A 22,466-nucleotide genomic window follows, 5' to 3' on the forward strand; every position below is an offset into this window, starting at 1 on the left:
CTTGTTTACTGACTTTCATCATTTCCTTGTGGCGTGCTGGTCCCTGGTTTAAGTGATTACAGTCGGCTGGCCATAGCTATGATGCTAGTCAGGCCGTGGGGGCTTAGGGACCAGCATAGGGATCACCGGAGCAAACAAAATATGGAAACACAATTTGCTATCGGTAATTGGTTTCGCTGTTAAAAATTGAGTGATGCAATTCAGGCGGTGTTGCAGGATTCCGCTCACCAATCTGAATTTTGTTTCCATGTGGCATCCATATCAAAACGTAATTGTTTTGGTTGCGATGGCTTTGGTTATTGGTGTTACACTTGACTCGTCAACAGTTTGTCTGACATATTTGATGCTGATTTGTTACTCCAAACCGATGTACACCGGACGAACTGTCATGACGTTAACATATCGGTTAGTTGCGCATAGTAACTGACTGGTAATCATTGCTAGAAGCTAGACTAGAAGCCTTGCTAGAAGCCATTAATAACATACGATGAACTACTCTTATGGCTCTCCTGGACATATCTTTTTCTCCACCTTGCCGAACAAAACGTATGGTGAAGGTTTGGGAATGATGAAGGTTATAGGTATGGCAAGGGTTATGGGTATGATTAGAGGTGTGGTAGTGGGTATGGAAAGGGTTAAGGTGAGGATTAGATGTGGTAATGGCCACTAACGCTTCCTGATACTTACATCGTAACTGTATAAAGGTCATGCCCCATAATATGCTCCATATCCATCCGACTATGATGATGAAGGATAACATCTGTAGGAAGGCAGCCAGCAGATTGAGGAGGAAGGCATGGGATCTCTTGGTGATTCGTGTGCTAGCACCACAGAAGACGGTAAACGAAGAGATCAGGGTGCCTGAAACATACAAAACAAGATGGCTGTCAACACGTTATTATATATCTTGATAAAAAGTACCCCAAACGTTCTTTTATGGGGTTGTTTCGCCGAAACCATCGAGGGGAAAACATAAGGGTTACTGTAACTTTCTTGAGTGGCTAGTTTTACTGCCTTTGCTTTGTCTAACGTTCATTCCCGATGACCAATAGAATAGTAAGAGGTGGCCATAAAACATGACCATCAAAGGTGGACACCATCTTGTGAAATCTACATTGAAGAAACAAATCATTACTTTTATAGATAATCTCTATTTTGATCATCTGAAAGGCCAACTGACGGCATCTCGAATGTCGATTGATATAAAATTCTGACAAGGACTTGCAAGGCCCTGCCCTGTTAATGCAATCAAGTATTCCACTCAGCAATTCAAGACATCTCTTAAACCCCTTCAAGATTGAGCCACTTCCTCTTCTGCCTCCTCCTTTGGGAGACTAATGATACTTTATTATATTCGGGTAATTGAATTCGAGCATGACAAGCCACGACTGAGTATAGATTGTAGCGAATTAAGTGATCAGGCTGAATATGGCTATGCACCAGTGAAGGAAATGATATGATTCGTGTGTATTGCCATGGCGCATCATGCATTTTTTTCTGTAAGGTACTGAAATTTATCGCACTGAAATGCAGCACAAACAGCATTATTTTTGCTTAATAACAGTAGTGGCTTATGAATATTTGATAAAATACACTTATTATGTTATGTATTCGCTTGCTGCATAACTTTTCCTGTTTGCCCATGGGCAATATATTTTGTTCGTGGTGGTAATAACATAGCAGACACATGGGGAGATTTCACTGCATCAGTAACAACAAGAGAGACGTTATACTAGATTCGGTGTTTCACCCCTTGATTACAGACCTATAGCTTCCCAAAAAATTTCTAAGTCCAAAAAATTTTTTCACTGGTTTTTTTGTATTCTGCTCAAAATGAACCAACATCATCAGTCCCAAAACTTTTTTGACTTTGAAAATTTTGCAAAATTTTGAACTGACTGAAAGTTGAAAAAACTTCTAAGTCCAATTTTTTTTTCACTGGGTTTTTTTTCTGCTCACCCTTACCCTTACCCGCAACAAATGTGCTGATATTGATCTGACGCACCTACAGTTATGGATTCCGTGTTTTATCGTTAAACATTGCTTCTAAAACTGCTACCTTGAATACCATCGTTAGTTGCCATGAACGCTTTACCAGGTAGATCTCATGGATTTCTCTTCAGAATGAATTGAGTAGAGAGCGATGATAACGGGCAGTTTTTGAAAAGCATTACAAGCTCAGTTGTGCACAGCTTGAGCGTATTGGTGTTCTCCTCGTAGACGAGAGGTTCTCGTATTGGAATGCATTCGACTCTTATTTATGTCATCGGCTTCAGTTAATGGGAAGGGATCATGTCACCGTATCCTTTAAGAGATTGAGATGGACAGTGTTTGTTAAAATGTCCCTGTTCCCTCATGTTACTGTCAGGTCTAACATGAGTTTTGGTTGCTCTTAATGACTGGAAAAGATTGACCTTGATTGTTCAAGTTGATTAAACCAAGGAAAATGCATCCCTGAATCGATTAACCAATCTTCAGTGGGTGCTCTTCGGCAGTTTTCCAACGAATGGTCATCTCAATACCTTCATAACGTTTGACCTATTTCTCTCTCATCACTTCTATTCAACACTTTTATTACTTTCCCATGTAGCTTGGTTCAGCGATGCCTCATCCGATGCAAGGCAATGAGCATCTAGTTATAGATCTACATAACCTGACGTCAATAATCCCATTGACAGAGAAAACAAAGAGCTTTTAAATTGTACTTTTAAGCACTGCTGGTAAGTAGACATTTCATCGTGAGTTCCATGACATGGATAGCCATGCTAATTGTGCTATAATGAGTGTTCAGAACATTACCTGTTATGCTTCAAGGTTTGGTGTGAACCTTGAATGTCATATCAAATTGATTTCGCTAGCAAGATACATTCATGGCTTTACCTGGCACTTAATGACCATGTTCATTAGGGTACACCTATCATGTTGGTGGTAATTGATGGCCAGGGAACGCGATAGATCATCTCGAGGATAGCCTGACTACCATCTTAGATAATGTAGATCGTGCGTGATAGAATTATCGCAGGGCAACTGTGATTATTTGATGCAGCTGGTTTCAGACTGCAGAATACGTATAAGAACTTGCTTGGACAGACAGCCGTGACTGTACTGCAAGGCATGTTGTGTGAGCTGCATTTCTTTTATACTATTATTTCTTAAATTATGAACGTAACAAAAAAATATCTATACTGAGGCGTAAAATGTACGAAGCGTGCAGATGATAAGGGAGGATTAGAAGCAAATATCTCAATTCTTTGGGTTTGTTCACGATTTCTCGTCGACTGTTGTTGAGTAACTTTCGGCTTCCGCCCCACAAAGTAATGAATACAGGAATACTGATCATCCGAAGAAGGGAACCGATGAGAAACACGAATACTTGATTGGCCGAGACCCTTTTGACATGATTGTCTTTGGCGGGCGGCGATTTGTATATGCCAGAGAATAACAATAGGAATTCTTCTGTCGAGTCGGGGGATTACGAGGGCAATCAGTCATACACTAGCCGATCCCACTGATGGACAAACAGGGTTGGTACGGGGTTATATGTCGTCCACGTGAACATGTAGCTTCTTAGGGATACTATTGAGTCCAACTGAGTGTTAACTAGTGCCACCGCTAAGGCAGTAGTGTTTTGATGGGAAGAGGAGACGAGTGATGGTAGACCTACTGGCGTGTAAAGCAGATGTGGTCTGTCATCAGAAGAACCAAGAAGAGAAGTTTACACTTCAAAACAAATAGATGCACCGTGATCTATTTCGGGCGCCGCTCATCAGGAACTTTTGCTATTAAGCTCATAAATACACTACGCCGTTTGGTTTTATGTGATATCTTGTGATACCATCCTAAAATGAGAATTGCCTATCTCCAGTTGATCCGGGACGCTGCTCAGAAAAATAAAAATAATGGTGTGATTAGGATTCTCCAGGGAGCAGTTAGGCCAGGCTACATAAAGAATCCCTGTCAATACTGACGAAGGGCAAGTTGTCATTTGATAATGGGAGTCACCAGGTGAATGTATGGTCTGGTGCGTATTGGCTTTTTCAAACCACATCTCTGCTGGTTGAAATGATATGTTATTTGTAAGGCTGTATAGTAATTTCTAGTGTCCACTGTTTTCGATCAGCTGTAAACAGTGATGAGACCCTAGGACACCTGCTCCAATACTGCCAGCTAATAGCTGCTAAGTGACATCAGATTTGCTTCTCAAGGAAGTGGGCGAGGCCAGAAGGAGGAAGTTTTTCAGAGTTAGTTTGAATTATATCTTATACGAACAATATTTGATGGCATATGATTGGTGATCGTCATGATCGTAGCCAGGGCTAAGCTATAAGGCCCTCAAAAAGGTCATTAACAGCAATACGTTCGATTAGTGTGAGAGGAATCCAGTTTTGCCTGCCGAGGTTACCCCCAATCGCAAAGGATGAGACTCCGACGATCGTTTTTATCTAGACATACATTTACAAACATACTCGGACATCTCAAAATGCTAGTTAACGCCAAATGGAATGTCCTTACCAAGGCCACTTACCAGGACATGAGACGATAATCTTGATTCAAGCATCTTCCTACAATATACAGTCAGGTTGTCGTAATAGCCACCCGATAATAGATACATGTACGAAGAAATTGCTATCTGCCGATCTCGGTGGAATAGAATTATCATCCAATCCGAAGTATTTGTAAATATAACTGTCCCGTTTCCACGGTGACGGATTCTAAAGTACATGTTTGATATGTTGTCGGTAAACCTCTTTTACGTATCAAGTGTATTTAGTGACCAGGGTACTCGAACTGAGTTTATGACTACGCCCTATTTCTGAGAACAGAACTGGCTGTCTAAAATAACTTGGTGTCCACCCAAGTATTCCACTTGTCAGCTCCAAGCATTTTGTGTTCGCCCCGACAAGACGACTGTATGCTGGCTTAATCACCTAACTGGTGTCATCTCCCTTGAGCAGACCCAATTGTAGTCGACCGAGTTGTCGCCACGATTTGTGAACTTGCCGTACCTGCTTTAGTACAAGTGATGACCATCCACAGACAGGCCGGGCAAAGTAGACTCGCTCAAGTGTATTCATTCCGTCCATTAATAGAGCCAAACATGCTACATAAACTAGCTATCACCTGGTGCTGGTGAGTTCCGCTGACGGTATAGTTCATCTATGGCTTACACCCCAGCCTGTAACGACTCTCTGAACAACATAGCATTGAAAAAAGGTTTGATGTTTTGTTCTTTCTCTACGAGTAGGGCATACGTTACTGGAATAAGATATGTTGCGCCTTTGTGGATCATGGGTCGCTCCTGCAAACATCGAATGTTGTGCAACTGGGCCCATGACAATCGGTATACTGAAAAAGCTAAGCATGGTTTGGATGGCTGGCCGCGTCATGTCACCAGAGGTGACGAATTCCCTCACTAGAAGCGCAACGATTCAGTGCTGAATGTTTAAACAATGATTATGACTAATATCAGAGTCTTTCTATACAAGACACTTTGACGAAAGCTTTCATTGAAGTGGTGCTGTGGTTGAAGAGACTTGGGTAGGTTACAAAAGAACATCGTGACCATGTGCGCTCCGCAATTGATTACTTTTACGACATGTTTATGAAAACGGATTTTGTCTGTAGCCAAAATATCATTTAGCACCTCATGGACTTGACCTATTGACACGATTGATCCAAGTCATCTGCCACATTATTGAATATCGAAACCAATTGCGAGCCAAATACCTTAATTTCCTGAACAACAAACTTCAATCTAGCGTGAAGGAAATTACGACCGTACTGTCGATCGACAGTGAATAATGGTCAGAATAACATCTGGAGTAATCACTACTTGAATGGTAAGCATTCGGCATTGACACGGTTTGCCTGACTTTTTGCCATCACGTTTCCAGGCGACTCGCCATTGTCAGTCCCTTTCGTTTCTGCGAAAGTGACATGTGTATGTTGTAAAAGTGGCTGAAGGATGAAAATATTTCTGAGTCCAAATATTTTTTTTCACTTTTTGGGTTTATCTCGGTAAAATGTTAAATTTGACTTTGATGTTCGAAATATTACCTCCCCAGTTACTGCAATAAAGTAATCTATAGTTTGTACTGTGAATTAGGTTTAAATTAAATGTATGTCGTACTAATGTAACATCTGAAAATTAAACAACATGCATTTTTTTCCCAGAAATATGGACTGTCACTAAATTATTTATCATTAAATCCGTTGTTTGATATTTGGTTTCCATGGTACGCTGGGACTTTAAATTGGACTCGACGGGTTTATTTCATCAATTCGATGTTTAAACTTGGAGGAGTAGAGAAATATCTTATCGCTTACAATGGACGTTTCAGCTCTGCTGGCACTTCTCGCTGTGATGGGACATCAAAGTGTTGAAGGTAGGTTTATCATCAATGATCAGTGCTGATAGTGTGACGTTTCAATCTTTCGTTTATGTCGTTCATTACTAGTATTGCTCTATATTATACCTTTTATCTTCAAAGTGACCGAATATTCATGTATGCGATTGATTAAGCACCGAAATAGGCGTACAATCCCAAGAACATGTTGGAACTTAAGAAGGCCGTAGATCCAAACAGGCCGAAAGTGCGTTCCGCAAGAAAACTTTGCGATTTCCAAGCAGCTCAGTTCAACAAGAGTGCGCTCCCGGGCCAGAAAAGTTAGTATTCGTATAAAAATACTTGTGACATTCATGACAACGACACTTGACAACGACACTTGATCGTTTCAGGCAGGTACTGTTTCTATCCAAAACCAATTGGATTCTGGCCCTTCACAGGTGACACCCTTCTAGCTGACGTCAGCGGAAACGGAAACAACGCAGCTGGAAATGACGTCTCATTGACAACTGGACCATACTATCTCAAGACAACCGGGTATAGATTTAGTGGCCGTATTACATCTTACATGAACATCACATGCACTTCAACCCTGGACATTGGCTTGGGCTCATGGACCTTTGGTGCTTTCATAAAAGATAACGCAGACACGAACAAGGGTGGGACACTGCTGCATTGGAAGCCAGATAGTGGCAATGGTCTACAGATCAGACTTGCACCTGACTCATCTTCAAGCAATCGTGAGGTCTTAAGCGTTGTTTTGCGAGAACGTGACGGTGAATCGGACTACAGGCATGCATTTATTGGAATATCACTACATACACACAATTACGAAAGCATCCGTTTCGATGCCAAGACTCCTAGAATTTGTCTGTCTGCCCCTCCGAGCACCTGCTATCCGATCAGAAACACACAGCTGATAACCAACGTTCCGAACATTCGCGTTGGGAGCAAAGATAGTGCCAATGGTTATTTTGTGGGAGACATTTTCTGTTTGATGTTATTCAATGTCTCCCTGCCTGAAAGGGATGTCAATCGAATGCGAGACTACTGCAAGGACATTTACAGGGTCCGGTGGAGCAAACCAGACGTTATACACTGTACGTATCACACAAACTTATTATTGAAAATTGCCTAAAAGTCATGAAGGGCTGTTATGTAATAACAGTTCATGTTCATTATATTTGCATTTTCATTGTATTCATATAAACTATGTTTCCAAATATATTCATGAAGAAATATTGATTTATTAGTATGGGATTCCTTTTTCGTTTTTCTCAAAACATGGAAAAATGAGAGGGTGATTTGTTTAGGAGCGTGACGTTCTTCTTATTTTGAGTTCGGAATTGATATTGTTTTCGATAAACATTATATTCTCTTTTCAGATGAACTGTTCGAAATGAAAGCCAGAGATCGTACGATTGCTTCTTCAGCAGTAACAGTGACCAAACCAGCCATCGAGTCCGGCATCGAGTGCGTTAGAAGCTGCCTTGCCGTCAAACCTTCGTCCCACCTCTACTGCATCACAGTAGCATACTCTGAGGCAACCAAGGAGTGTTCGTTAAGTGGACATGCTTACAGCGCTGGGCCGACTTTTCCTGCTTTGCCTGGTTCAGTGGTTTACTCGGTTCAACCAAGAGGATACGGAGCGAGCGACTGTCCATAAGATCAGAAGGATAGGACGCTAAAGGATTCAGTTAACAGAGGCCAAGGGAAGATAGTGTGCTTATGCCCAACGATCACTGGTACCACGGTCATGTTGACTGCTATCTCCCAACACCTCTCGTGATAGGTCGGTGATGTGTGACGTTGGTTGTCTCGTGGGAATAGATTTGTTTACTTTCGGCTTGTAAGTGAAGTGTTCCATTCTGGCAGGGCAGCTGGTTCCTTTAGAATACGGGCATTTAGGGGCGAATTTAATAATCTAATTATCCCCACGCATCCAGGACACGCTCTCCAGTACAACCTGTTGTGATCATCTAACTCTCTCCTCTTGCGTCACTCCATCTGATTATCCCCACGCATTCTGCATCCTCTCACCCAATGCTTTGACATTTGCCGAGACTTTAATCCCAATTTAAACCAGCCGAGCGGCGCGAAAGCTAGTTATTCATCAAATTGCTCTGCTTATTTATTGATTTTCTCGTCATAAACTGATAGATTAGTTTGCTTGAAGATTGTGATGGCTCGAGGTCTAAGTAGCGCTTCTCGAAAAGAGAAACCGCCAAGCTTTAAATCAACAGTTACCTATCATGGTGAAAATGGTTGTTGCATGATGACAAATGCCTTATTGTTATCAGGATAGCATTTTTGTACCCGATTATGAATTGAAGCCAAACGGTTTCATGTGTTTTCCTGATTGCTTTTCCGTCGCTGATTTTGCGAGAAGGTTACGGTAACCCAATAAGCCACATTTTGATTAAACAATCTGAGTTCGGTGAATACGTTGGTCTGAAAATCTGACTTTGTGACGGAGTTTGTGTTTCTGGCTTTGTGTTATCAATATCAACATGAGCAGTCTATTGCATACATAACCCATCCAGGTCTGCATAATACGTTAATGATGGAGTGACATAAAGGTTTTTAACGTTGATAGGGGGCAAGTAAATGAAGGTTGATGTATTCATTGATAGAATGACACGTGCCAAAGACATGAATAAGGCCATATTGACATGAGACCTGAACCTTTCTGACGTATCTTATTGGTGATTAAAAGAAGAAACCAGTCGCTAGTTCTCCGGTACACTCCTCAAAACAATAATCTCACTGATGACGCATCCACGCGGGTAAGAGGTGATGGCCGGAAAAGTGCCATATCTCAGGAGGTTTGCACATGATACCCTGCTCGTATGACTATCCTAGTGTCATTTAGACATTTCAAATACCTACAAAAGCAAACAGAACCTGCTACCTGACAATTAGTGAAGGATGGTTTAATAGTGTTTGCACCCTTCCTCGTGGGCATGTCTTATTTAGAGACAGCGAAATAATGCACTTTCACATGACGATTACAAATCATTAATTGCTCTGGAAAGCACATTACGCGCAGCTAATGACCAATTTAGAAATTTATCTCATTTCCCGCAAGGCTCATTTCTTACGGTATGTCTGTTATACCTTTTGAGTGACATTTAGCACTTCATTGGCAAAAGTCACATAGTCCTACGAAAGATATGGCCCGTTTTGTACGTCCAGGATTCGACTCATCAACCAAGATTTCATCACTCAGGGATCACCGTCAATTCGACGTCGATACAGGATTTGCACTGATTGGTGCAGTATGAGAAACGTCTTCAACAGCGCGATGCTCGAAATGGAAACATAAAACTAAGCATTTACAAATTTGTAAATGTGTTTTCAGTGTATTCACGTCGTGAAGGTGGTCACCCCTCAACTCGCTTCTCAAAGAGTCAGGTTTTTCTATTACCACTTGCTCAGGCATCCTGTGAAGAAGTGAGGCCCAGCCTTTTTCAGAGTTTCATCTCTTGACCCAAACCGTCCTTCAGTTAATGAACTCCTTTGAAAAGAACATGGCAAGGAATTTAGCGATTGCCTCAACACCATTTGGCACTTCTTTAAAAAGGCACGGTGGTGATACGGACGCTGGAACTCAATTGAAGGCAGAGGTAATGCTAGCTTGAGGCTGGCTACGATATTTATGGATGTTGCCGCTATGAATACATGCAAAGATGTGGCGTGGCACGGGAAGGATACCTTCGCAAAAGGAAATCAAAATGGATGGTTGAGGTTGTCTGGACGAGAGAGAAAAGACGTAGGAATGAGAGAAATACTGCGGCAGGCAGAGTTCAAAGGGATAAGATGTTGTCGCTTTGATGACATACATCGATGTGACGTGGTAGAAGAGAGATATAGTGACAATCGAAGTTCAAAGGGATGGGTGTGGCGAACATATTAAAGCAGAAGATATACTATAGCGTAGAGAGTTCAAAGAGAGAGCGGGGGCAAAGGGTTATATTGTGAGAGGAACTGCTGACACGAAGGGCGCCTGTATTTATTTTGCATTGTGCAATTTTAAGTCCAAATATTGCTTTCACTTGTTTTTTTTCTGCTCAAAATGAAGAAACATCATCAGTCCAAAAAAATATTTGAGGCTTTGAAAATTTTTCAGAATTTGTACCTTGCGAAAAAATTCTACTGTGAAGGATGAAAAAATTTGGTGGTGTCACCGGGGTTCCACTATAGTTGTTTATCTGCCTTCGCATGATATGATATGGTCGTTCACCCAAATAAGCAGAACGATTTCTTCACAGAAGAATGCCTCGACCACCTACAACATCGCTATCCTCTAAATTTAGCTGCCTGTTCTTCTTTAATTGACATCAGAGACTAGCCTTTGGCATACTCATCTGAAAGTAATAGTTCTATCAGTAACTTACAGCTTGGGGTGTTTAGAAACTACGCTACGCTTGCATCACCGAGCCAGTTTGAGACTTTATGATAAGAAGGACAAACCACTTTCCCAAGGCTAGTATTTACTTTGATAATTGCCTCATGATTTGAAATATTGAAGGTTAAAGAAATGAATCACTGTCTGGTACAATCAGTAGGGACGTTTTAGCGTCTACCTTAGTCGAACTCAATGATGTTCACTTTCTTCTGCGTTCACTTTTTTGGCCATCTCCAATTGTCAATTTCATTGTGGCATCATTCCCAGATCTGCTGCTTCTGGTCATGCCTGGTTTGGTGTGATACATTCACTGTTGATCACATATAGTGCGTACTGGTGAGGCTCCCCAAGATAATCAGGTATTTAACCTCCTTATTGACAAATATATCTAATGAGTATTCTTATTGATCCGACTATCAAGTCTGCTGCTAGAGAGGTCAGCGACATAGGCAATGGGTAACTTGTGTGCAAACAACCCACATGATGGGGAAAGTGAACTAGAAATTTCCAAAAGCCAAAATGTCGCTTCCAAATTGAGCCCGAACAACCTTCGTATACTTCAAACAATCCAGCATCCTCTGGAAACCATTGCTACGTCCATGTTAGTACAGTAAAACCGTACAAATAATAATCAAAACATTGTATGATTCCCATGCCGTCTTATCGGCGGTGAATATCAGTCCTAAAGTCGCCTCCATTCACCGCCGATAACTCCCGCCAGGTAATCTGTCGGACGCACCATCATAAACGGGTGACCAATCAAATTGCTCGACACAAAGTAATTGAATGATGGCCTGAATTGATAGTACCACCTTCTTCTATACAACATGCACTGTGCATTTGGGTCAGGTTAACATCAATGGAACCGTTACTCATTGAACCCCTGGTCTTCAATTATGATGGCTTTCAGTGCATGTCTCGTGCGACAACCACGAGTGAGTGTAATGTTAGTGTTGTCGCGACATAGGACGCTTGGGATAGGAAGGGAATGCAGGGAGACTACCGATAAAGTAACAGCCCTTTTGACGGCCGATCAGGGGGGTTGTCGGCGGAGGGATGGATATACGCACAACGACGGTGGATCGGAACCCCAGACAACAAATACATGTAGATGTCTGCAAATAATATTAGACTATCACTGTTTGATATGTGGCAATATTGTGCACTCGCTCATTAATCATCTCTCAGCCATGTTAGTAGAGCAACAACATCCTGGAAATTCACATTATAATATCTCTGTAATCATTCAGTGTTTAGCTATTGATAGAGATAGTATGCGTGGTGTACGATGCCAATATTTCAATGATATCAAATTCTGAGATAGTGTAAGTTTCCAAGGTTATGGCGCTGGCAACAATCAATGTTATCATTAATCATGAGAAGGGTTTTTTATCTTTGAAGGGAAACCGAAGACACTTCTTTATTGATTATAAAATGACTAAAAGTTGCTTTAAAATAAGGATATTTTTAGAGTTCAAAGTGAATCTTCTGTTTTTGCATTGTTGGCCAGCTTAGATATGCGTGAAGGGGATATACCAAAAGATCAATGCTTCAACATTCTCTTGCTATCACCATACTTATTCCTCTTGGCATACCAGTTATTCATACTTCTGCCCATTTGAAATTATTACAAAAGCAACTGTGTTCCTTAATCTTCAAGATATCCAAAAAGAAGGCATTCTGACGCGCAATAACATCAAATTGTTTTTGCGTGTCAATTTCATTTTTATAATGATGATGAATAGGCTGTAGAACGATCTATTCTCTTGTGATTCCAATATTCCTGCAGCCAGCTGTCATTTGATGACAACCCACTGACACAGTTGTCAGGTAAAACAAACCCTGTTTTGAAACTTCGTGCCTTGATCAACAGCAAAACGCGATGGCTACCCCGGGAGTTATATCTCAGTAATAGCAGTACCATAGAGTGATCATGTCGGTCTGCAGTGACCAACTAGCAGGAAGTATTAGGTGCATATTGTGACCTTTCGAATGTCTCGCCTTCAAGTGCGTATTGTGCAACAAGAAATAGACACCACTTTTTAAAATGAGGTATTCAAGTATCATGATGTTCATGAGAGTAGATCCCCTTCGTCGTCGCTTCACGTTTGGCTGACATTTAGATGCACAATGATATTGGAATGAAAAATGCTTGTCGATAAAAGATCACTTCCACTGTTTGAGACCAGCATTATACGCCGGCGTATCTTGGCGGCGGTAACATGCGTAATTGTAGTACGAGCTAGCTATATCTAATGATAAGCAAAATAACAACGAGCAACAAGTTTCCTAGACAATACATTACATTTCAGAAACATTTAAACCAATTTTGTTGGCTTTGCCTTATGATTTTATGACATTGAATGCACATACTTTCGATTCTTTGATATTTTGCTGAACAAGTAGACATTATTAAAGATTTTTTGAAAACAGGTTATCTCTTTGATATACATGTACGTATAATATGATAAATCCATTAGGCAGAGGCTTACTATATAGTTGACGTCCTAATCATTATATCTATACTCCCTGGTTTGCCATATTTCACTACACTCGGGACGTGCTCTGCCTTTCCGATTGCAGATAATACCATTGAGAAATCAAAATAATCAAAGTGTGTATTTGCTTGATTTCACCATAAATAATGGTTTGTTAGCTTAAAAAGAGAATAGCACGATTCATATGAGATTTACTAATGAACATACATTATTCGTAACATTAACAGTGAAGGATTTCTATTCCAATCACCCTTTCCCAAATAAAACGCTTTGTGCCTGAGAGAGCTTGGTCACACGCAGATTCTGAGACAGTTCGACCCACCCCTCCCCCCTCCTCCAAGCATGTTAGCTCTTGTCAGAATGATAAGATTGTTCTAAATACATGTCTATATTCGCACAAATCCCATTACAAGAACGCGCCAGATCACGCGAGACCAATGAGACGGCAACATCGTGATAAACAACAATAAATCGTCCATTACTTGAGAGATGTCAACATCAGATTTCCATACCTTATCACAGCTAAAATGTATTATGTATGCTGGGACCATAAAACATGGGGCATTCCATCACCGCCGTATTGTTTTATTTATTGTCCTGGCCGCATCGTATTGCACTGGAATACTAACCAGTTTTTGCGGCTATTCTACAAGACACGCTAGAAGCAGCAAGTGGCATTTCTTTGGACTGTGATTTCAGACACGAGACGAACGCTAATGGTCTCCGATGGAGATGGCCGGGATCGTGCATTCAAAGAGATCAGCAAGCCTACATGAATACCCAGAGACCACAGGTTCGTCTCTCTCACGATTAGTGAATTTGAGCGACAGGTCTCCAGCTATGGTTTTCCCAATGATATAATGTTTGACAGTTCAGAGAGTCGATGCTCATAGTGAGAATCTAATGAAGACGACATAGATCATGATGATTCATTGACGTGTATAGCTTGGGATAGATGTGACTGGTTATCTGCTTTAAGTATGCAGTATCAGAACCTGTCAATCCGATCAAACATATGGAGAAATATTTGAAAGACTTCGAGGACATACTCGAAAAGCTATGTGTTTTACATCCTACAGCCAAAAATAACTCGTTTAACTTGGTCCACTCTTAATCATCTCAGTTGTACTACACAGATGAGCTGCTCAATCCGCGCTACGACCCGATCATCTGATCAGTATAGCCATTAGTACAAATTGGTAGAGCAAGGCCCGTTTAGACTAAGGACCTGCATGCCAAAAGTCTCATGCCGAAGATGAAGTTCGAGCCAATGACCTCTTGAGCGTCAGACAAGAGACCCGAGCTACTAGACCACATCACCTCACCACCTGTAGCACACGAGAGGTTTCTCACAGACCAACTTGCTCTAGCGCTTGAGGCATGGCCACAGCCAGAAAGAAAAATCAACCACCCAATCTAGATATATACATGAGATGTGAGCATCGTAACGTGCTATCTGAGACCGGGAATGGCGATGTCGAGATAATACGACAAGAAGCCAATGTGGGACCTGCCTGATGGCGTGTACTGCTTACACTGAATATATATTAACGCTAATCAAGGAAGGCACCCTGTCTGTAAAAGAGTGTCCGCCCGTAGCTTAGTCGATAGTCGATCATGACTTGAAAGCGTTATGTTCATAGGATCATTCCACTGAAAAGGCGCCTATCTCCAACGTCGCCAAGACGTTTTTCTAAACAGTTGAAAAGGACAAGTCACTGATTGGCTTTCCCCAGGGAAATGAGTGAAGCTGGAAGGCAAGATACTGATAGAGAAGGTACCTGTGAGCATGAGCTCAAGATATGTCTCGACCAAGAGGTTTCACCGCTTCTACATAATATCATCTGGCATAAACAATTTTCTTGAATGGCTGACACGTCTCTCCCATCACAATATTCAGCTGTCTGAACCGCACAGTTTTATAAATGACGTATGTGATGAATCAACTTTAATGTGCAGAAGTACAAGGCCATCAAACGGTTTGAAATCTGGCTGGAATACATACGATTTGCTGTCCTGGTTTATGTCGTCAATACTTTTCTATCATTGGGGAAGACTTCTAGGAAAATCCAAGCTTACAGTTATTGGCTGCAGTCTGCTCGGAAGCAATAACCCATAAAGTAATGGTTGGTAGACGTGGCAAATGAACATCGCGATGCTCAGTGTGATTAGAGTCTTGTGATGCTATGATTAACGACTATGATTAGTCAATAATGATAACGATTACAGGCGGGAGGCAAGACATCATTGATTATTTTGTACAGGTGATGTTGACTTGATGTCATGGTATTACAGATTATGTCAGCCTTTATGGAGCCACAGTTCATTACAAGTAGCAACTACGGAACCATTGCGGATGTTTGTATCGTACGCACATATTACGTTTTGGGCATTGTCAAAACTTGATCAGGTAGAATGACGTCTGGAAGTCGTGGCTAGCTGTGGGACGAAATGAATAATGGATATCATTATCCTAGTCATACACGATACTTTAACGACAGCTAGTTCGCAGTTTTCCATCAGCATCATGGAACCTTCTCATCAAATCACAAAACACTCGGTTGGCGAACCTTCTCGTCTGTTGAACTGGTTAATGCAAATGTTAAGGATCCACTTGGCAAAGATCCCTCTCCAAAACCTTCAAGGGAGACTTGTAATAGCAATAGAAATTGAATAACCACAGGCTGCGCAGCTGAACGCATTACGACCAAAGCAGAAATTTTTTTTTCACTTTTTTTTCGCTAAAAATGAACCAACATCACCAATATCATCAGTCCCAAAACTTTTTTGACTTTGAAAATTTTGACGACACGTTGATGCTGTTGGGGCATGTCGGATTCAGTGTCTGTTTATGATGTATCTGGTCACAAGTAATACTGCTGAACCAGTGTCGTAGCGTGATGTCTGCCTGAAGCATTCCATGCATTTATAAATGAAATCTATTTATGAAAGCAACCTTGGTACATGTATATATTAGTTGTGAACCAGTCGAGCCTATATCGATATCGTAATTGGAAACTTACAAGAAAGAGTACACTTAGCCTTGTCATACTCCAGATAGTACCTCAGGGGAGTCGACAATTGATATGGTTTCGAATTTATGAGAATTTCGAATTATGAGAGGATGATATAATGGCCTTGGGAAGGAAGGAGATATTGTTGATACAACTTGTACTAATCTAGTCCTAATCTATTATTTACCTTTGGAATTATGAAGTACCCATCATTTTCATACATGGACAATACAGAATGATTTACCAGAACAAGCTGTTTGAAATAAAGAAACCCACTCTACACAATATATGTCATACCCCAAATGTGATGTAAAATAGCCAGTCACCCTCGCACCTGAGCCCAATCAGCATGCCTCTATGGAGAAGAAATTGCCAATGTATTATGATCATTTACGATACATGATACCGGGCTAATGTTGGAGAGCTGCGTGAGATTGGTAAGTCATCCTTCATGGTTGGGATAATGGTTAGTGGCAGATATCCTGGCCATTACAGGAGGCTCGCTGTACACGCCACATGGTACATTATAGTACACTAGTTCACGAGTGGTGTTAGCAATACATCGTTGCTGACGTGCAAGGTAGTGAAAGAAAGGAATGCAGACCAACATCACAAACTGAGGGGAAACTGCTTGATCTGTAGGTAGTTGATTGTGGGGACTTGCCTACACACACAAACAATATTGATAATCAACCAAATCTACTAATAACCCACTCCCAAATTGACACTAAGGTAAGTGGTTCTCACTGCATCTACAACACGAGCACAGTTCATTGTTGACCCTAACAGCGATGAAGGTGTTACCATAATGGCTTTTGTCCAAAGCTCATCTCGGCATTCCCAGTTTTGCAATGTGGAACAGCGTGCTAGGGGTTTCTACTTATCGACGATGATCTATTTGTGAGGTACTGTTTCTATAGCTTTGAATCAGAATGTATGTATTAAGTGTACCTTGCCGAGCCGAGTTTATAAACCGGTGCATGATGACATGTCACCGTGACAGCGTGGGCAGGATTTCCTTTATACACTGAACTAGGAGCTCCCTTTTTCTGGGTTCTTTGATTCGATAGCAAAAGGGGGTATTTCATGTCATTCACACAAGCGCCAAACGAACAAAAGGCATTTACTCTCAACAACTGCAACCTTTGCTATAAAACTCTAAATTGTGTTAAGTTTTGAAGGATGAGTAATGTATAGCCTGGGTAAAGGTTAGGTGAATGATACAGAGCTAAATAGAATTACTCATATTCAGGAAGGACTATAAATAATGGTCATTTTTGGTTGAAAAGTGTTGGGCCTGATGAATATGAGTAAAACCGAATTACTCATCTTCACTGACCACAAATTGTCGGTTAAAAGGTTAACTGCCGCCTGAATATAAGTTATTTGTAATTACTGATAATTAGAAATAGTTGTGAAATATCATGTAGTAAATTAGACAACATTGCCAAAATTAAGTAATTGGTATAAGTGAAAATGAGAGCGAGGTTGTGGCAGTTTTAATGCGATGAATGGACTGTGAATGTGAGAGAAATCTGTTCGAAATCGAAGCTTCTATATACGATTCGTCAACAGAATCGAGACTATAGTGTGAAAGGCTCATTACCTCTTTCACAATCGATGGCATTTACTATCACAACATCGCATCACACGAGAGCCCTCTTAGTGCAATTGGGTGTCAGGTCTGAAAATCGATCATTGCCTTTCATGTCAGCTTGATATTTGATCATCTGGTCGTCAAGGTTCTCTAATGGATTACATGAGCCGCTGTAACGAGTCAAATAAAGACGCCTTGTTGTTGCTGTCTCGTCATCTCAATCAATAAGCCAATGAAATGGTGGTCTCTTCCTGGATAATACTGGCGTTCTGACTTATTCTAACTCTATACTTCTGAGACCATTACATCCTTTGCTACCATCGCTTTGAAAGGAAACCAGAACCGAAGCCCTGAAACAGCTCATTTACCAACTTCTAACTGCTGCATTGCTAGGTATAGCGCAGAAAGCCGTCCATTAGCTCGTGAAGGTAAACCTAGTCTGTGGAATGTTTAACTCGCATCATTCTGAAGTTTTCTTATTTGTGTCTGTGCATGATGTACGGCACAGGGTATGATGAAAAGCATGGCCAGTTCTTGCTTTTACAAGTGCATCCAATTGCTACAACCATGACATATCGCGATAGACCATCGGTAATCTTTGGTATGGTTCATGGGATGTGCATGACCCGCCTAATGCGAAGATGATACGACTGCTTTTTATTTCATGGTGCCCGGACATTGTCTCTGATGGCACTGGCATGTTCATGATCTAAGCTGTTTACTTGCGGAATGGAGCCATTGTAAGGAGAGTGGTATTAGCCGATTGCAATTTCGTGCCTTGTGTTGTTGCCAGTGCCTTGATGGCATTCTTAGAAGGTAGATCATCGGTGACCACAATGCTGTACAATCTGGGGAGGAGAAATACAGACACGGATGCACTGCAATGTTCTCTATATTACATTATGCACTTGACATTTTATGATATCACAATGATCTATATACATGTACATCACTGCCTTTTGAAACTGACCTATGAAGCACGGAACATAGCTAACAGTGTATCTACAAGGGATGATGAAATGGAACAGAGACATATTTAGAGCTAGTGAAGACAAACTAGCTTCATCCCCGTTATCGAATTATCCGATAACTGCCTACTAAACGACTTGAAAGAACTCGCAATGCTAAATACGACCCACAATTTATTATCATTTGACTTTACAAATTACAGTCAGAATACGGCCACGAACTGGTTTTGTGTGTTCTTCAGCGAATGGTACTTAGGAGTTAAGTGAGATATATTGTTCTGTAAGGATTCCGATACATGATACATTCGGCGCAATGTATACTATCAGATCCTGCTCGCTAATATCCAATCACACAGATCAATCAAGTTATCCAAGTTCATTACCAATATGGGACTTCGCAAATGCTTATATCAGTACCCTGTATATCGAAGACGGTTAGCATTTCACATGGACCTTGCAATCACGGTATAAGGTGTATCATTTCCAATTGAGACCTCGGCAATGGCTCACTTCCCTTTGTGAAACCGGTATCTGAAATCAGTGTTTACATTCCAGCAGGTGATGTTGTTTCCCTGCGATGGAGCGTTCTTGTGCTATCATATCCATAGTAAGGACGAAGTGATAAAAGCACTAGTTAACAGTCTAACTTCTCTACCGAATATCGACCATCAACATTTGCAAAGAAGGGCAAGAGCAAGAGCCACATCGCGTATAAGAGTTGAACGATATCCCCAGAGACTGTCAACTCCGGGGTAGCCGAAGGTTTGCAGTCACACTCCCCGGAGTTCAAGGTTTAAGTCTAGTCGGAAGAAAAAAGCTAATCCAACTGTTGCTCAGTTTTGAGGAGAGTGGAAGAAATGTCCCTGCAATGACGTAATCTTCGCCCACTACAAGTAGGTACAGTTACAGGTGAAAACTTGACAGATTAGGCTGATACAATAATATCCGGAGGAGTCGAGAACGTGGCATTGACGTGTGAATGTGAAAGACAATACAAGTTGAGGAAACTTGATATTGAGTAGCATTCCAAGGCACCGATACTGAACATGTCGGCTAGGCTTTGCTTTCTCCATGGGAAGGTTTGTGCGAGGGTTGGCGGGTCCTCTATAGAGGCAAAGTTTATTGAGGATTCGCTACTATGACGCACGATGGGCTTTACGATAGTGCAAGTACGTCAAAGCGACCTGTCAACAAGGGTATTAGGCCTTCAACTTTTAAGATCAAGTTTTCGACTGAGATGCCATTCCTTTAGATTTCATGTATTTTGCAGTCAATGCGATGCCTGGAATCTATCTGAGAGTTGCGGCATGCTACGACTGATCTGCATCGAAGCATTTGAATGTTGACAAAACAAAAGCAGATTGAAACCACAACCAAAATATCTTTCCTGGGATGATAAACTAAAACATGAATGTATATAATTTATCCTTTGCCATTTGCCGCGATCAGTAAAAAGAATGATAAGAACAATATCAACCACTAATAGCATTGGCCTTTTTTACCATTGTAATAGGAGGTGATAACAATAAAGCAGACGCTAATCGACCATTACGAAAAATGGTAGAAACCCACATTACGGGAAGAGTGCGCATACACCTAGTAGGCTATAGTGATATCGATCTTATAAAGGAAAGGAAATGATGGGTTCGGATAGAGGAACTATAAAGATTGAATAACACCAAATGCTTATCTTTTCATCCGACGATGCAAAGACAGTAACGAAGAGATAACAGCCATCTAAACCAAGGGCACTTCTTCTGTTGTACAGTCCTTCCCGCCTCTAAACCAAGGGCACTTCTTCTGTTGTACAGTCCTTTCCGCCTCTAAACCAAGGGCACTTCTTCTGTTGTACAGTCCTTTCCGCCTCTAAACCAAGGGCACTTCTTCTGTTGTACAGTCCTTTCCGCCTCTAAACCAAGGGCACTTCTTCTGTTGTACAGTCCTTTCCGCCTCTAAACCAAGGGCACTTCTTCTGTTGTACAGCCCTTTCCGCCTCTAAACCAAGAGCACTTCTTCTGTTGTACAGTCCTTTCCGCCTCTAAACCAAGAGCACTTCTTCTGTTGTACAGCCCTTTCCGCCTCTAAACCAAGAGCACTTCTTCTGTTGTACAGCCCTTTCCGCCTCTAAACCAAGAGCACTTCTTCTGTTGTACAGCCCTTTCCGCCTCTAAACCAAGGGCACTTCTTCTGTTGTACAGCCCTTTCCGCCTCTAAACCAAGAGCACTTCTTCTGTTGTACAGCCCTTTCCGCCTCTAAACCAAGAGCACTTCTTCTGTTGTACAGCCCTTTCCGCCTCTAAACCAAGAGCACTTCTTCTGTTGTACAGCCCTTTCCGCCTCTAAACCAAGAGCACTTCTTCTGTTGTACAGCCCTTTCCGCCTCTAAACCAAGGGCACTTCTTCTGTTGTACAGCCCTTTCCGCCTCTAAACCAAGGGCACTTCTTCTGTTGTACAGCCCTTTCTGCCTCTAAACCAAGGGCACTTCTTCTGTTGTACAGCCCTCTCCGCCATCTAAAGACAAGGAACCAAAGATGTTGCATATGTGTATGCGATCCCGGCTCAAGGTATTAACGCAAATGCCGTCGATCTCAGTAAACATCGATACTTTTTCCTTTCTGCCATGGTTGCGGTAGGGTAATGACGTCATAAGTAAATGTCACCATTAATTCACTAGCTCTGTATTTGCAGTGGTTGGAGGCGATGCGATTGACGAAAATAAAGCTGTGTTGGCTGAGTTAATTGGTTGCGAGAGGAAGAAATGATCTCCCAGGGCTCAGCATTGCTAGTTGACTTGTGCACTTTTCTCATTTTTGATTCACTGTAGGAGAGTGTAGAGGAATTTTTGCAATGCTCTTGGCTAGTTGTCTATGTTAAGACTTCCCACACTTTGATTACAACATCAAAGTGGAGGTGTACTTTTTTACGTTACTTTCATTACGAGTTATACGTCATTGAACCCAGATGTCCCTGTTTGAACTTACAACAAATTCCCTTGCTACTATCAACAACAGGCTGGCGAAATTAGCCAGATGAGGACCCGGAAATAGCTAGTCTTACTAGTTTTCATAGTATTAATTTATATAAACATTCAAAATCCGTTTCGAGGCATTAATAATAAAATCTTAATGCGAATTGATGAGTTTGTCCGTGGAATAAGCAGTGTCATTATAAAAAGCTAATCAATGGAATAATCAATTAGGTTCGATTAATGACATTTAGAATCCGATAATTGCGTAGTAAGAATCATGTGATTCATGTTAATGTACTTCGTGTCAAATAAAACATGACCAAAAAATTATTCTGATTATGGTAAAAAAATTTGGCTTAGAAATTTGTTCAACTTTCAGTCAGTTCAAAATGTTGATAAATTTAAATTTTCAAAGTCAAAGTCAAAAAAGTTTGGGGACTGATGATGTTGGTTCATTTTCAGCAGAAAAAAACTCCAGTGAAAACAAGTTTGGACTTAGAAATTTTTTCAACTTTCAGTCAGTTCAAAATTTTGAAAAATTGTCAAAGTCAAAAAAGTTTTGGGACTGATGAAAAACACTGAAAAATTAAGACTTGAAAATGTTTTGATCTGTAGCATGATACATTTGCCGCAATCAATTTCTTAACAGAAATCATGGCAGCATT

General features: G+C 41.2%; 2 protein-coding genes across 3 annotated transcripts in view; one reads left to right on the forward strand and one right to left on the reverse strand.

The window, feature by feature from the left end:
* The window catches only part of LOC135485127 (protein stum homolog), a 31,763-nt gene that overhangs the window by 6,294 nt on the left and 3,003 nt on the right, over nt 1–22,466 (reverse strand). For both annotated transcript variants that reach the window (XM_064766879.1, XM_064766878.1), the window contains exon 2: nt 688–861. In XM_064766879.1, the coding sequence (XP_064622949.1) occupies nt 688–861 (174 nt within the window). The remainder of the gene's footprint in view (nt 1–687; nt 862–22,466) is intronic.
* On the forward strand, nt 6,311–8,660 carry LOC135485126 (uncharacterized). Its single transcript, XM_064766877.1, has 3 exons — nt 6,311–6,386; nt 6,740–7,447; nt 7,733–8,660. The coding sequence occupies exons 1-3, from the start codon at nt 6,329–6,331 to the stop codon at nt 8,011–8,013; spliced, it is 1,047 nt and encodes a 348-aa protein (XP_064622947.1). The 5' UTR covers nt 6,311–6,328; the 3' UTR covers nt 8,014–8,660.

Source organism: Lineus longissimus, chromosome 3 (genome assembly GCF_910592395.1).
Source record: "Lineus longissimus chromosome 3, tnLinLong1.2, whole genome shotgun sequence".
In the NCBI taxonomy this organism is placed as follows: Eukaryota; Metazoa; Nemertea; class Pilidiophora; order Heteronemertea; family Lineidae; genus Lineus; species Lineus longissimus.

Coding starts and splice junctions, on each gene's coding strand:
- LOC135485126 (XM_064766877.1), top strand. CDS start 6,329: ATGGACGTTTCAGCTCTGCTGGCACTTCTCGCTGTGATGGGACATCAA. Junction 6,387..6,739: donor GGGACATCAAAGTGTTGAAG/GTAGGTTTATCA, acceptor TGATCGTTTCAG/GCAGGTACTGTTTCTATCCA. Junction 7,448..7,732: donor CAAACCAGACGTTATACACT/GTACGTATCACA, acceptor TTCTCTTTTCAG/ATGAACTGTTCGAAATGAAA.